Below are 15,223 nucleotides of genomic sequence, written 5' to 3'. Positions count from 1 at the left end.
TCTGAAGTCCAGATCGAACTGAAAAGACTGCATCTTGAAATTTGACAAGTGTGTTTTGGGAGTTACTTTAGTGCGTTGTACTGGTGCATATCTCCACTTCTTTATTTAGCAGATGATATCGAAAGCAACATAAAACCAAAGCAATATCAAGTTCCTGGAGGAATTGGAAGTTAAGGGGCTTGATCAAAGGCCCAATGGTGACATCACTCTCTCAAAAAAAAAACGTTATGAATGTGTTTTCCAGAATACTGCTTGCTTTATTAATGCTTGTACGATACGGATGTAGGAAACATACAAAATTATTAATACCTCAAAGATGACCTATCCAGCCCAAGATGGTGGTTTTCTTGCAATACAATAGGGCATATTTGCAAAGAAAAGCAGTATGACGACAGTGTGATAGCAGAGCTGGAGCAGTAGTTGAGACCATTGAAATAAATTCTTTGTTCTAGTATTAATTTCTAAATAATCTCCACAAGGATTTCAGGGTCTAAGCTAAATCTTCTGGAAATGTGTCTAAGGTGCTAGCAGCTAGCTGAACAGAGCCTTCTAACCCCCCAGGTTCATTTGGGAGTGCTGTTTCGTGGCAGGGCAGAAGTTACGGTGATGAGCTGACTTGTGACAATCTGCTGAAGGTGAAGCATGTAGATCACGTCCAGAGGTTTACTTCACAGTTCTGAAATTGAGGAAAGAAAAACGGTGAGGCAAGCAAGAATGCTAATTTAATGTATTTATTCATGACATACTCAGTTTGCATTTGGTGCAACTGCCTTGATTGGGAAGACTAATCTATGTACACTTTTTTCACATTTTGTTGGTGTGAAAAAGCGAGAATCATTTGGTTTACTTCACACCCGGGCTGGACAAGCCAACGCACATACTGCAACCCCCCCCCCTTCCGGTTGGCAAAATCCATCACTGGCCAAAAGCTATCATGGGGCGCCTTAAAAAAATCCAGTCTAGCCCTACCTGACATGTTGCCTGAGTATTTAATTTAAGCATTAAGTTAACTAACCATTAACCCAAGTAAAATGCTGTTTTTTCATTTTTGCGTGAAGTGATATCATGCCTTTAACGCATACTAAAAATAACGTGAGCATAAATAGTTTTGAACGTTTATAACATATTTAAATATTTAGCTTTCTGGTTCTTTAATCTCTTTCAATACCCATAGGCCCTTACTTGGCTTGGCAAAAGTAACGTGGATTACCACAGGCTCGCAATGCGAATCGTACGGGGATGAGTTTGCTGTACGTTCACACTCACACAGTGTTCTGTTTGTAGCGGTCCAGGGCTTCCTGTGCCACGACTTCCGAGAATTTGGGGTCACTCCAGGGAATGTCTCCGGGCACCGTGAAGGTCATGGGTGAGCCATCAAACAGCTTGACCGACACGGATGTGTCTCCAGGACTTTTAGCGTCTTCTGTGGTCCTCGACATTACCTTGAAAAGAAAAAACGAAGCTTCAGAATTGTACTTCTAAATGCTTTTTCTAAATACTGTTGATGCAAAGTAATAATCACAATTACTGTGCTCATGTAGCTCAACAAGAGTGTTGTGCTACTGATGTGAAAGTCATGGTTTCGTATCATAGGCATCTGTCTATTGCTTTGGATGAATGAATGAATTGCTGCCAGGCTTGTAATTATATACACAGTCTAGGGGAACTACCATACAAGAACAAAACTGCAGTTAGTTGCCCTTCACACAGTGTTTAGTTATGTTAATAGATTTGATCTTGATATTTTTCTAATTAAAATTGCCGATGGGGAGGAGAGTCTGTCCAGGTAGGTTGTCTGAGTTAAAAACTCACAGTCTCAATCTGGAAGATTCCATCTTTGTCCTTGGTCTTGTCAGCTAGGGCAGATACCCAGCCAAACTGTTTGTTCAGCATGTCCAGCAAGCTGGACGTGTTGAACATCTTCTCCTCGAACTTTCTGATGAGCTTGTCGTATTCCTGAGTGAACCTTTCGGCCATGGCCAGCGCCTCCTCGAGTTCTTGCTTCAGCGGGCCGTCCAAAGGCTTTGTTCCTGAGCAGTCTGGGGCAAGAGGTGTGATATCATGTGACATCAGGAAGCCAGGCCAACGGCTGAAGTTACTGGCTCTTCTAATTTATAATCAGGTGCTTTTTGGCCTGTTCAAAAATAATGATTAATAACAGAAACTTTGAACACAAATGTATCACATAATGCACATAGAATTTTGCTTAGGTAATAAAGAAAATTAATTAAATATTACCAACTGATTTAACACCTGTGTTGTTGCACACACTGCCACAAGAACTCAACAAACTTTCAATGCCTGAGGGTAAATGGAAACCCAAGACAAGTGGAACATGAGACGTTTAAAACAAACCATTACCATCAGACATTGAATTAGTTCTCTTGTTCATAGCAGACTGTAATGCTTTCCATGCACAATCAATAATTCTGCCTTAGGGTGATCCGGAACAGTGCATGGCGTCCACAAGGGCCTGTTACCGATGGACTGGATGGCTTTGCATTTTTCACACTCCTCTCGCAGTTTGATGCAGCCGGCAGAATTGCGACGGATTTCCCTGCAGGTCATATGATCTTTCCCGAACGGCTTCGTAATCACAACGTCCTCATTCACGCTTCCATCTGTTGGAAAAGGGAAAATAGAAAACATAAAATCAAGAATAGTTTTTTTTTCCCCTTCATTTGTCTGTATTGTATAAATATTACGAATCGATGAATTTGAATTTATAGCGTTTTATTACACAGCAAACTGTGTTTCAGTGAGCAGGGGCCTGGAAACCCTGGCAGACTCAAGGGATTCAGCATTTTCAGGGGTCCCAAAATGTAATGTCCCCCAATTTAGCAAAATTGACCAGGGTGGGTCCCGGAAAGACAGCGGCCAACCTAGCAGGGGGCCAAGGTGACATTTTGTCCACATTTCTAGCTACGCCCCAGACAGAGAAAGAGACATCTCACAACAATGCGATACAGCGATGCGCATTTTATGTGCATTTGCGCTGCTATGAAATTATCATGCATTTCGACCTTCACATGTTAATTTGTATTTCATTCGCGGTATAGAGGTTAAAATGCACGGTGGTTTCTTGTCGTAGCTCTGCAGATGCGCATAAAAGAAGTATGCATTCGCGAGGTTACAACAGTCGATTGTCGCTAGGCAAATGCGTACTTGCGTACCAGTCATGTGCATCCCGGCCTATGGTACTTGAACTTCAGGCGATGAACGCACCTTTAGATGGGTCCGTGTCGACGTCGGTGCCTGTGCCCATGTAGGGGCCCAGTGAGCCAAAGAGGTTGTGGGTCATGTCCATCATGTGCTGGAACATACTCTGGAATCCGTGGAACTGAGAACTGAGCTCCGGCGAGCGATACACTCGGGAACGGCGTCCAAAAATATCAGGCATCATGAAGGGGTTGGAGAACAGAGGCCGGTGAAAAGAGTGCATGTGGTCGAACACCTTCATGCTGTCCAGGAAAATGCTGTCAACGGTGTCGCCCACCTCTGAGTATTGGCCCTCCAGATCCAGGAACCTCTGGTTTTGCTCCTCGTTCTCCTTCTCCAGGAAGTCGACATTCTCCCCATTGATCCAGATTGAAAAAGGGGAGCTCCTGTTCAGTACCTCCTCCAGCTGCGAAGAGAGGCCAGGGAGGGTCAGTGTTCTGCAGGTCATGCACAGATCACTCGCGTCAGGTTTCTGTGGTGACCTATATGCCAAACCCATGTTGGGCTGTAGCAGGGCTCTGCGAATATGGACCTTGATTCCAAATCTAGGGTTAGGGTTAGTTTCAGTTCTGTCAGGTAGTTAGTTTAATAATCATTTATTCTGATTGGCTTCACTTCATTCTGTGAGGCTTCACACCTGGTTCCCAGGTCAAGGAAGGCTGGAGAATCAGCAGGGCTCAACCCTTGAGGACCGTGATTTGAATAGCTCTGAATCATAGGTTTTGAAATCTTAAAGGTCAACTCCCCTGCCAAATGAACAGCCTAATCCCTCTGAAAATGCTACAGAAAGTACAATTCCCGTGGCTCATGCAACATTCTCGAAACTACATCAAAACAGTCTACACAAAGTGGCAAGCCCACCTGGCGACCAACCAGCCCAGAGCCAGAGCTGCAGGTCCTGGAGTAGTACTTGATGCAGGTCCTCTTCAGACAGGGCTTGCACTCTTCCCATAGTGCTTGCATGGTTTCATTGCACACCTCCTGCTCTGCATTCAGCTTGGTCTCCATCTCCTTAGCTGCCTTCAGAGCATCCTGGGAGAGGCAAACACTCGCTAGGTAATTGTGGCTTCTACATGCTTGTGACGTGACAGAAGACCACATCCTTATAAAATTAACTTCAAGCCGAATCACTCATCAGTCGGACACTCACACTTATGTAACTAATATCATTCTATCCTGCACTATCTATAGAAAAAAACTGGCCAAAAATATTTCCAAGCCTATAGACACAGATACATCCATAATAAATATGAAGTTTGTTCTGAGTGCTTCAGTGCAGCATCAGATCATGAGTCAGCAAAAATCACGCTGCCCCCTGACTCTGCAGGTTCAGCTACCATCACGGCTCAGTTTATTCGAGCCCCTGGACCCATTTCGGCCCGTTTCTGCCCTTACCTCCTTCTGCTTCTTGGTCTCCTCCAGAGCATCTACAAAGTTCTTGTGGTCCTCGTCAGACCTCTCCATCACTGTCTTCATCTCTTTCACCCCATTGATGGCATCTGCAATCTCCTTGTCAAGGTATTTCTCCCCTAAAAGGGAAATTTCTGGAATATATGGCACAGGAAAGAAAATAAGTTAAAAATAATTTAAAAAAAATAATCTTTCCCCGGCTATCTGAGTCATGTCAACTTTACTATTCTAGGTCTAATCATAACAAAGCAACAAACAAGTCTACTCAACATATATATTCCTAAAGACAAAGTAGCATCTGAATTAAAATGCTCAGCGCATAATGAACTACAATCCCCACACTAGCAGTCTCGTGTGTCTATGCTGGTGATTGGCCAGCTTGCTCACTCACGTTTCAAGTCCTCTTGGGATGGGGGAAGTAGACACTCTGAGGAGTAATAGAGCAGGAACACGCCCAGAAGGGACCACAAATGCTTCATCGTGCCAGAAGTCAAGAGACGAGACTACCTGAGGGAGAGCGGAGAGCGTATAAGCCAGGGACAGCCTGCGCTTTCAGACTCTGCCTCTCCTCACCTCCCATATGCTGACTCACTCCAGGACAACAGCAAATTACCTGGAGGGGTGAAGTGTGAAGCTGTAAGCTGAGTCATTTTGAATAAACGTGCCCTCTAAGCGACTGAGATGCATAAGAATATACTAAAGTGGCTCAATACGTGCTTTAAGCATTAGTTATAGAATAACAGGAAGCAGCAGATGGTGGCAGAATTTGCAACTAAATGCTTACAGGCTTAAATCTCTGAAGCATTTAATCACTTTTTGACAGTGGATCCTTTTTTAACACAGGATCCATTAGATTCCTCAAAAAAGGGCAACCTTAAGATGGATAATAATTTTATCAAATGCCAGATTGTCCTTCATTAATGATTTTTCGGAAGACTCTAAAATGAACATTCGGCTTTAAAAACATCACATGCGACAAATATAAACCAAAACCCCGATTCAAACTATGGAACATTCAGTGAAGTAAACATATCTACTTCGTGTTTCTCACAAAAAAAAATGCAAACATCCTTTTTGAATAGAAAAACAAAATACAATTTCAAGCAGCTATCAGAAGTCCAACGCACGCCATTTTGGCTGTTATTTAAAATGACTATTTTCATCCATCTTTCCTTGTCAGCCCTGGATTATGGTGTTGGCATGTGGTGTGATGTTTGTTTCGTTTGGTTAGGAGCTAATATCGTTTCCTGCTGTTCGTCAACTTCAAATGCCAGAAGCCGTCAGACATTGTACAATGAAAATGTATCATACAGAGAGCTGCACAGAGAGAAGCGAGTATTTCCTGTGGATTATGTGCATGACTGTCAAATCCTTGGATTCCTTAGAAAAAGTATTTTTATATATAATTGCATACTATTTATATACTAGCATAACAAAATGTAAAAAAAAAAAAAAGTTATTACCATCTTCCAGCAACAAATGAAGAGAGAAACGCTGTGTCCCACCCTTTGCAGTAGGCGTAATTGAATTGTATTTTACTGGGTACTTGAAAGACAGATGTTTTTTTTTTTTATTTCCTGGCCGTAGTGTTTTTGTAAAAACAGTATTTTACCAGAAGGTGGCGATATTGTTCACATTGTGCATTTTCTAAGGTTTATTAAAACTATACTTTGCAGTTGCTTCCAGATAGCACAGTGATTCGTTTTACGTCTTTTCATTGCTTTACCCCAGGCTTTCATTTTTAACTGTTACCGATTCTTATTAGTATACTATAGGATTTATTTATCTAATCTTTACATTTTAAAAGCTGGAGGGATATCGTTATTAATCTTAGCATAAAAACTGAAGCTGCATTAACACCGAAGGGATTATTTCTTTAACGATGATAAATGAAAACAGTTTATATGCGGCGAGAGAAAACACCTTTAAACTCGTAATCCATAAACCAAAATAACCTGAAAAGGAATAGAAGACAGATTGAATTTTACGATCGAATAAGGCCACACCTTACTTCCCACCACTTATTCCTCTTTAAATCACTCCGTCAAGAAGTTGAAATTTTACACAGATTTTTTTTCTTCTTAAATAAAAAAGCAAAGCTTACTTTCAATGCATCATTTGGTACCTTCACAGACAAATGGCTAGAAGCACAATCTTGGGAGAGATGCTGCAAAACACGCGGCCAGTGGAGGCATTTACAAGCAGCCAAGCAGAAAACAACACAGCCGCTCTCATTGTACGGCGCCGGCCTGCATATAGGGAGCAGGCCGCTGGCTCTCACAGTGAAGTGAAGCACTTGGGAGATGGGGCCCGTAGCCAAACTGAGGCAGGAAGCCTAGTTACATAACAAGCATGCTATCCCCAGAATGCCTTATACAAATGCAGCCTTTACAGCAGGTGGCTGGGGAGACTTGCAGATGCCCTCTTGTCTGAGCCCTTAGTGCTGGAAGTGCTGCCCCGACAGCTGCAGTGACTGGGTGTTTTCTCTCTCCATCAAATAAGAATTTTTATTAGCCTGTTTTTTTTTCCCTCGGACAAATGAAAGAAAAGCATTTTTTGTCAATAAATGTCAGACTGAGGATGTCCTGTACAGTACAGCAGACACGGCAGATTAATATCAGTTAAAAAAATCTGTGTGTGTGTGTGTGTTCTGCGCAATGTAATAAAATACCATTTTTCAGGTCCCCACAAAGATCCGTGAATGCAATCAGAAAAAATAATAATGCCGAAAGTCTCGTGTTTTGTTTGGTTACTTATGGTTAAGGTTAGGGCTGGGAAGGGGATATGGTCGTTATGTTTGGATTAAAGTTTTCCCTATAGAAATGAATGGAAGAGTCCCCACAAAGACATAATTACAAACCTGTGTGTGTGTATGTGTAATACAGTGTTATTTTATAGTGCATCATTCCTGGCGAGGACTTTGGGGTGCATTACACTGAAACACAAATGAACCAGCCCAGCCACAATTCCACGAATGTGTTTCCTCGACAAAAGTATTTAACACAAGCTTCGGCAAAGCAGGAAATTTTAACAGGGTTATAAATTGCCAGCAACAATGGAGCAAGAGGTCAGAACAGGATCCAAATTCAATTCTAACGCTTTAATTTTGCTTTCATTTATTCTGACGCATCGACCAGCAAGCAGTCCGACAAACGACGACAGACCCCTTACATAACAGAAACTTTACTACTGATGATAATAATAATAAAACCACTAATGCACTTTATTTTAAAACATCTAACTAAAGCTGTGGCGCACGATCAGGCGTAATACTATGTGATACTAATTAATATTGATATTAATCAGGAGAATTCAACAGAATGTCATCCCCACCCATTATTCACATTCTGACGCAACTCTTATTTACAGTATCTGTGTGTAAGCATGTGTATCTATGCATGTGTGTGTGTCTCTCTCTCTGCCTGCCTGTCTGTATATATTAAAAACATCTTCCATTACATTAAAAAAAACCGGAGCAAAGAAGCATGCATGCAAGAAAGCCTGATGTCATGCATGAGACCCTGCAGCCGCCGCTACGGCACCGAACATGCAGCCCGTCTGCAGTGCGCACCCCAGCTAAGGCGCAGATCATAAGCGACCCTCCGCGGTGCTACTCACCTCCCCGCCAGTCCTCACTGCAGCCAGGCGAAGGCAGAAGCACCGTCCCCTTCTACGTATTTATACCTCCCTGCGATGTTGACACTCTGATTCACTCCCACAGAATGCGCTGTGGTTTCCGACTTTTCTAGAAGTTGTGTAATTGTCGGTGGCAGCTGCCGGCTTTTGACCGGAAGTGGGCAGTGTTGTTCCATCGAACTCCTTCGCATTTCCTACGTCGCCCTGGACACCAGAGGAGGAACTAACACGGAGACGATAATGAAAATTAAAAGGTTATAATTCTTACAATGATATATAAACAAATGCAACCGAAAATCACAACACCACCTTCTTCCGGACCCATTTTAGTGACTGGTATTTCTGGGTGACATTAGACAGGGGTGGATATTCTCATTTTATAAAATAAAGCTACACAAACTCTGGCAGATGCATTTAACTACCCGACGCACTTGACTTATGAAATAAGCAGCTTCTCAGATTAGCTTTGCAAACGTACAGCTCACTTGTGCCCCTTCTCATCCACTTCTGTGGGAAGAGACCCAGCTGGTTAATCACTTTTCCCTCCAACATAAGGTCACTGCATAATAATGTTTTTAACACTGCACCAAAACCAGTGCGACAAGAAACCACCAACAAAAACAAGGTACTGTGTCCTTAAAACGCTTGTAAATAACAGACCCCTCTGTCATATATTTTGGCACCGTGACACACAAACTGTCTGGGATGAGCTACCTCTGAAGATAACCATCGCCTTCCATCTACTCCAGGTATTCACACTGCATGCCCAGTGACCTGGCAATAGCAGTCAATGACACTGCCAGAGGTCAGGTCATAACTGCTCAGTTCATCACACCAGTCAGCCGAGTGAACTTCCCCATTGATCTAAGGGCGAGCGGCTGCATTTTTGGGATAGTCTGACAGATCGGATCAGTCCAGTGCAGAGAAGGTGAACCTAAGGGCGGCGGAGGCCAGCCATAATTGTCACGTTTGCTTGGATGCTTACCGCCAGCTCCCCATGGATAAATGCCCCCTGTGGGTGGAAGACAAGCAGTGCGGTTGTTTTTTGTCTCCTCCCACCGTGCTTCTGCAGTGTCCGCTGCCAGCCAAGGTCAGGGAGAGACAGACAGGGTGACTATCTGCTGAGAGCAATAAAAGAGAAAAACAACCTTCAGAAAAGAAAGCAAACGTTTCCCAGACAAAGCAAATGCCTCGTCCGAGAAAAACTGATGGTTTAGTAGTACGATAATCACACAACTCAATAATTTGCATTTTAGACAAATATGCTGTGTGTTTTATTACAAATTTGTAATTGTAATATCAGCTTTAATATATTTTTCACTTTTTTCACTTTGTATTTTTTTATGTATATTTATATTTCTCTCTCCCCCCCCCCCCCCCCCCCCTTTTAAGCGTTTTGTGTTTTTAAGCTGTAAAGCCCCAAGATCGACCATTTGGTTGTTTTTAACAGTGCTATATAAATAAAATGACTTGGCTTTACACAAATATTAGTTTCACAGAAGAACAGCACTGGGAATTCTCCGCAAGGTCTTCATATACTCTTTTCCTCTTCTGTATCTTACCAGTCTCTTCCTTTTCTATTTATTTTAGCCACTAAGGTGACACTGTAGCACCTTACGTGAGTAGATTGTAATTTTTAAAAGCATTTCAGCCTGTTGACTCATCCATCCATCCATAGATCCATCCATTTTCAGGAAGTACCTTAGGCCAGTCAGGGTCACGGTGATTCAGCAACTATTTTAGGAGGCATAGGATGTGTGTCTGAGCGCGGCCTGAACTTCGCGACGGTCCATCACAGATTTCTCGCACACGGTAACACGATAGAGCTAAAGTGCTCAGAGATCGATGTCTTATATTCCGCTGAAGCAGGGCTGTCGGTTGGATTTTACACCCACAATCCCGAGACCTAAAAGACAAGACACAATATAATAGCACCCGCCCACGCTCACTGCAAACACTTCATCTGTTTATACAGCTGGATGCTTTGCTGCTCTCTGACCACGTGTACAGTTAACTGGCTGTATAATGAGCTTCTCTGACCTGATGTCAAACATGCAAACGCATGCAAGCTATAGCCATCTCCGCAGGAGATGTGGCAAGAGAAAAAGTAGGGCAGTAATATCTGAAAGACAGGGGTGGAAATCATCTGAGATGTTTTATATAAAGAGGAATTTTGAATGCTTTCCGTTGGGGACATATTTTGTTTCTCGGTCATTTAGTTCATTTATCCATTCGACTGAAACTCGCATGGCTCTAAACACGATAAAATCAGTAACTATTTCATTCCACGTCATGTAAGTAAAACCGTTGTTAGAAGTTAATCACAAAGAGAAACCGACTTTCAAGCCTGCAGGGCTACAGCAAACAGCCTGTGTCACCCTTGGTTACGCCTGTCTGGCCGCTGCTCCTCAGCAGAAACCTGGACACGCTCTCTTCACTCACCCCTTTTTCCGCAGACGTGCTTCACATGCCATGCAGAGCTGAGTATTTGCAAACGTAAAAGGGAACGATGTTTCGCTAATGTCTGAGCTCTCCAAGATTATGTCGTGTTCCTCTAAATTAACATCAACAAAAATCAGTGCAATTGAGATATTTTTGCTTTTTGGTGTTTGAATGCTCTGCATCAGCAAGGCTACATTAATAATAATGATAGAAAAAAAATACCAGTTTTTTCCACTGGATGGCAGTACACCCAATAACGAACGCTCCTCTCAAGCTATGGAACGTAAAGGTTTTTGGAAAATCAACATGTAGGGTATTTCAGGCTGCAGGGAATCCAGTTAACAATTTTAAAGACTTTCGGAAGACAGCTACATGAACATTCACATCCACTTACTTATTTAGCATATGCTGCAAATGTTTATAAGCACGGTGTGGGCTAATAACCCCCCAGCCCTGCACCATAGGGGATGGGCTTCACTGGGCCTTTGCAACACGGCTGCCTTCTGTATTGATATTATGTGGCATTAAGCAATCTTCTATTTTCGGCGACCCATTCAGTCGACTGTTTCCATAAATATGTCATATTAAATCGCAGCATTGACGTATTCGTAAAGACATTTCCTCTATTTTAAGCCACTGATGAAGAATTTCTCCTGAGGATTCAAGGCAGTCCATCCAAACAACGATGTTCTTAATATTTCCTAGCAGGTTATGCTTTTGATCATGACTATTCAAAGGAGGGTAAAATATCCAAAATATCTCCTCCATCCATCCATCCATCCATCCATCATGTCCCGCTTAATCCGAGGTCGGGTTGCAGGGGCAACAGTCTTAGCAGGGAGACCCAGACTTCCCTCTCCCCGGCCACTTCATCCAGCTCCTCCGGGGGACTCCTGAGGTGTTCCCAGGCCAGCCGAGAGACATAGTCCCTCCAGCATGTCCTGGGTCTTCCCCGGGATCTCCTCCCAGTAGGACATGCCCGGAACATCTCACCAGGGAGACGTCCAGGAGGCATCTTAAGCAGATGCCCGAGCCACCTCATCTGGCTCCTCTCGATGCGGAGGAGCAGCGGTTCTACTCTGAGTCCCTCCCGAATGACCGAGCTCCTCACCCTATCTCTAAGGGAGAGCCCAGCCACCCTGCAGAGGAAACTCATTTCGGCCGCTTGTACTCGCGATCTCGTTCTTTCGGTCACTACCCACAGCTCATGACCATAGGTGAGGGTAGGAACATAGATTGACTGGTAAATCGAGAGTTTCGCCTTTTGGCTCAGCTCTTTCTTCACCATGACCGGACACCCTCAATGCCCTGGCTGCGCCTAGAAATTCTGTCCATAAAAACTATGAACAAAATCGGTGACAAAGGGCAGCCCTGACAGAGTCCAACCCGACTTATTGCTGCCCATGTGGACCAGGCTCTGGCACCGGTCATACGGGGACTGAACCGCCCTTAAAAGGAAGCCCGGCTCCCCATTCTCCCGGAGCACCCCGCACAGGACCCCCCGAGGGACACGGTCGAATGCCTTCTCCAAATCCACAAAGCACATGTAGACTGGTCGGGCAAACTCCCATGAACCCTCCAAAACCCTGCTGAGAGTATAGAGCTGGTCCACTGTTCCACGGCCAGGGCGAAAACCACACTGCTCCTCCTGGATCCAAGGTTCAACAATCTGGCAGACCCTCATCTCCAGAACCCCCGAATAGACCTTACCAGGGAGGCTGAGGAGTGTGATCCCCCTTTTGTTGGAGCACACCCTCCGGTCCCCTTTCTTAAAGAGGGGGACCACCACCCCGGTCTGCCAGTCCAGAGGCACCGCCCCCGATGTCCACGCGATGCCGCAGATGCGTGTCAACCAGGACAGCCCCGCAACATCCAGAGCCTTAAGGAACTCCGAGCGGATCTCCGGCAGACCCTCTATGAACAGAATCGGTGACACCATGTGTCGGCTCCAGGAGAGGCCCATCTCCTCTCCATTATTTATTCAATTGTCTCAGTTGTCATCATCATGGTTATGTGATGTTAATTTGGGCTTTTAGACACTAGTCTGTCTATCGATAATCTTCTTCATTTTCAACCAAGAGATAAACGTCTTTAACTCATCAGAGGCTGCTGACAATTCATCCTCCTGATTGAACTTTCATCTCCATCTAACCAGGGTTCTCTTGTTACACATTCTACATGTACATCAAATAAGTAGGACAGCATGCTACTCATTTGCTTCATCTTCAGTTTGCCTGGTATATTCTGCCTAATCAGAGGTCACACAATCTGTGCAGTATTGATAATTATGCACAGTTTTACATTTTATTTGTTTTATTCTGATGTTTGTCATTTTCAGTAAGAGAATCTGACATTAAGCATTGACTGCACTGGTTTATTAAGCACATTCTTTATTAGGAATGCACTGGTTTTCATTGCTTCAGTGTTTTCTATATTATGATTAATACTTCCTGCTTTTTATTGACAAAGACCTTTAAATGACTGTGTGTGTTTTCACTGCCAGGTCCAACAGTCACTCACGATGACCCATTAAATTTGACTGTATGGCCCAATTGCTGGGAATGCATTTGAGGTTTGGCATCGCAGAGAATGGTTTCATCTTGAAGTAATTTAATTTTAAACAACCCTGTCATCAGGATTAGCGTTCCTTCTCTACGGTACGGCCATCAAGTTAATGTCTTATGTTTGTCAGATTTACGAATCTCCAGCCTTCTACTGATACATCTGAGTCGGGGGTCAGTAAACAGAAATACTTACTTTCACCCTGACACTCATTTTATATTTTTGGATTACACAGATACACAACAAACCAATTGGAAAATGTTATCATGGCACAGTTAGCATGGACGTTTTCCAAAAATTCTTAAGCGGAAAAATGCTCATCTTAGAGGTAAAGTATAACTCATAAATTTAAATCCCAGAAGTATATTTTTCTAATAAAAACAATGAATGCACTTGAAATTCTAGTCTACTCAACCATCTCCCTACCTACTTTTGTAGAGAAAAGTTATTAATTATATCATCTTTTGCATCTCTCCAGATGTCTGAACAGAATATGAAAAAAAGATTTCCTTCTTGCCAAGGAAACCGTTGTATCACAAAAGAATTAAAACAAAATCTCTACATTTTATTTAACTGGTGGTGAAGTAATTAGTCTGTTTCCTCGATTAAATCAGTGCAGTCTGACAAAGGTGATTACCATCATTCTGCAATGCTTTTGCAAGTTAATTCAGTGGAATTCCAGCCAGATAATCAGCTATATAATGGTGGGTAGGGACTGTAACGGATCTTTGCCAAAAATGGGTGGGAATGTGGTTTGGGGCATAACCGTGTGATCTGAAGGTTGCTAGATTAAACCACAGAAAGGGTTTACTCTTTAACTATTAAGAACAGAACTTATCTGGTTCAAATTGATGTCAAATGGAACAGAAAGGCTGACAAAAGCATTAACTCAGCAGTAGTAATTAAGACTCTGTCAGAGCACAACTTTATAAAATGCAAACAGTCATATGTTCTTTGTTTTGGTCCTTGGGAAATTTGCATGGCTGTCTTTCATCAAGGGCATTGTCTGTTAACGCTAATATCTATGAAAAAAGATGCAAGAATCATATGACTAACAGTGATTAGTCCAACCAACATCTTATTTTACTGCCAAAATATTGATTCCATTTAAAATAAAGCCTCTGTGCTTAAGCTTAACGGATGGATTTTTAAAACGCTTTTCTCCTACACCTTCCTTTAACTTGTTGTCTGGTGTTGCGTGTTGATCACATCAAGCTGGCTCATGTTTTTAATACACAAATTGATTACAGACATCCCTCCAAATGGAGAGAGGACTTGAAGCATCTTGGTATGCTGGTATTTTCTGTAATCTATGGAACCACATGCTCCAGTATCCTAAATAGAGCAGGATTGCTAGCATAGCATGGATAAGTGAGGGGGAAAAAAAACAAGTTTGGCTCCAATTTGACAGCTACGTTTGTAGTTTGAACAAGCTTTTAAAATCCTGTCATTCCACACTGATTTTTACAATTATTCTGCTTGCTCTAGTCTCCCTTCATTTTCGTCAGTTGTGCATTGTACTCAGGCCAAGAAAATACATTTATACTGAATATTTGATATACATAATTGCCTCCTCGCCCATGTATAACATCAGGTCACGTATTTTTGTCTTCAATATGCTTGTTATTGAAAAGAGAAATGTCCAACTTGTAGGCTGGGTTTTGGATTAAGGACTCTACCCAAAAAATCACTTTATATAAAGCTTAAAATGGCACTTTGAACCACATCCAAGCTGGAGTGAAAGAAGTCAACAACTGATAAGTATTATGGAAATGTTCCATATAACAGACTGAACATGAATGGGACGACTCGACGTGCACATGAGACATATTAAAAGTACAGCCAAAGCACATTTTAAATATAGCATCTGCAAAAATGTTTTAAATGACGTTCAATATTCCAGAATAACACAAACAGCATTTGACTCATGGGTGATAATGCCATTCAGATGAAA

General features: G+C 42.7%; 1 protein-coding gene across 1 annotated transcript; it reads right to left on the bottom strand.

The window, feature by feature from the left end:
- Window positions 1–236: 236 nt before the first annotated feature.
- On the bottom strand, window positions 237–8,405 carry clu (clusterin). Its single transcript, XM_048985241.1, has 9 exons — window positions 8,248–8,405; window positions 5,021–5,136; window positions 4,615–4,763; window positions 4,081–4,251; window positions 3,226–3,625; window positions 2,481–2,621; window positions 1,813–2,039; window positions 1,267–1,442; window positions 237–676 (listed from the first exon to the last, which is right to left on the bottom strand). The coding sequence occupies exons 2-9, from the start codon at window positions 5,106–5,108 to the stop codon at window positions 664–666; spliced, it is 1,365 nt and encodes a 454-aa protein (XP_048841198.1). The 5' UTR covers window positions 5,109–5,136; window positions 8,248–8,405; the 3' UTR covers window positions 237–663.
- Between the last annotated feature and the right edge of the window lie 6,818 nt (window positions 8,406–15,223).

Source organism: Brienomyrus brachyistius, chromosome 19, assembly GCF_023856365.1.
Source record: "Brienomyrus brachyistius isolate T26 chromosome 19, BBRACH_0.4, whole genome shotgun sequence".
NCBI lineage: Eukaryota > Metazoa > Chordata > Actinopteri > Osteoglossiformes > Mormyridae > Brienomyrus > Brienomyrus brachyistius.
This window is presented reverse-complemented; position numbering and strand designations above follow the sequence as displayed.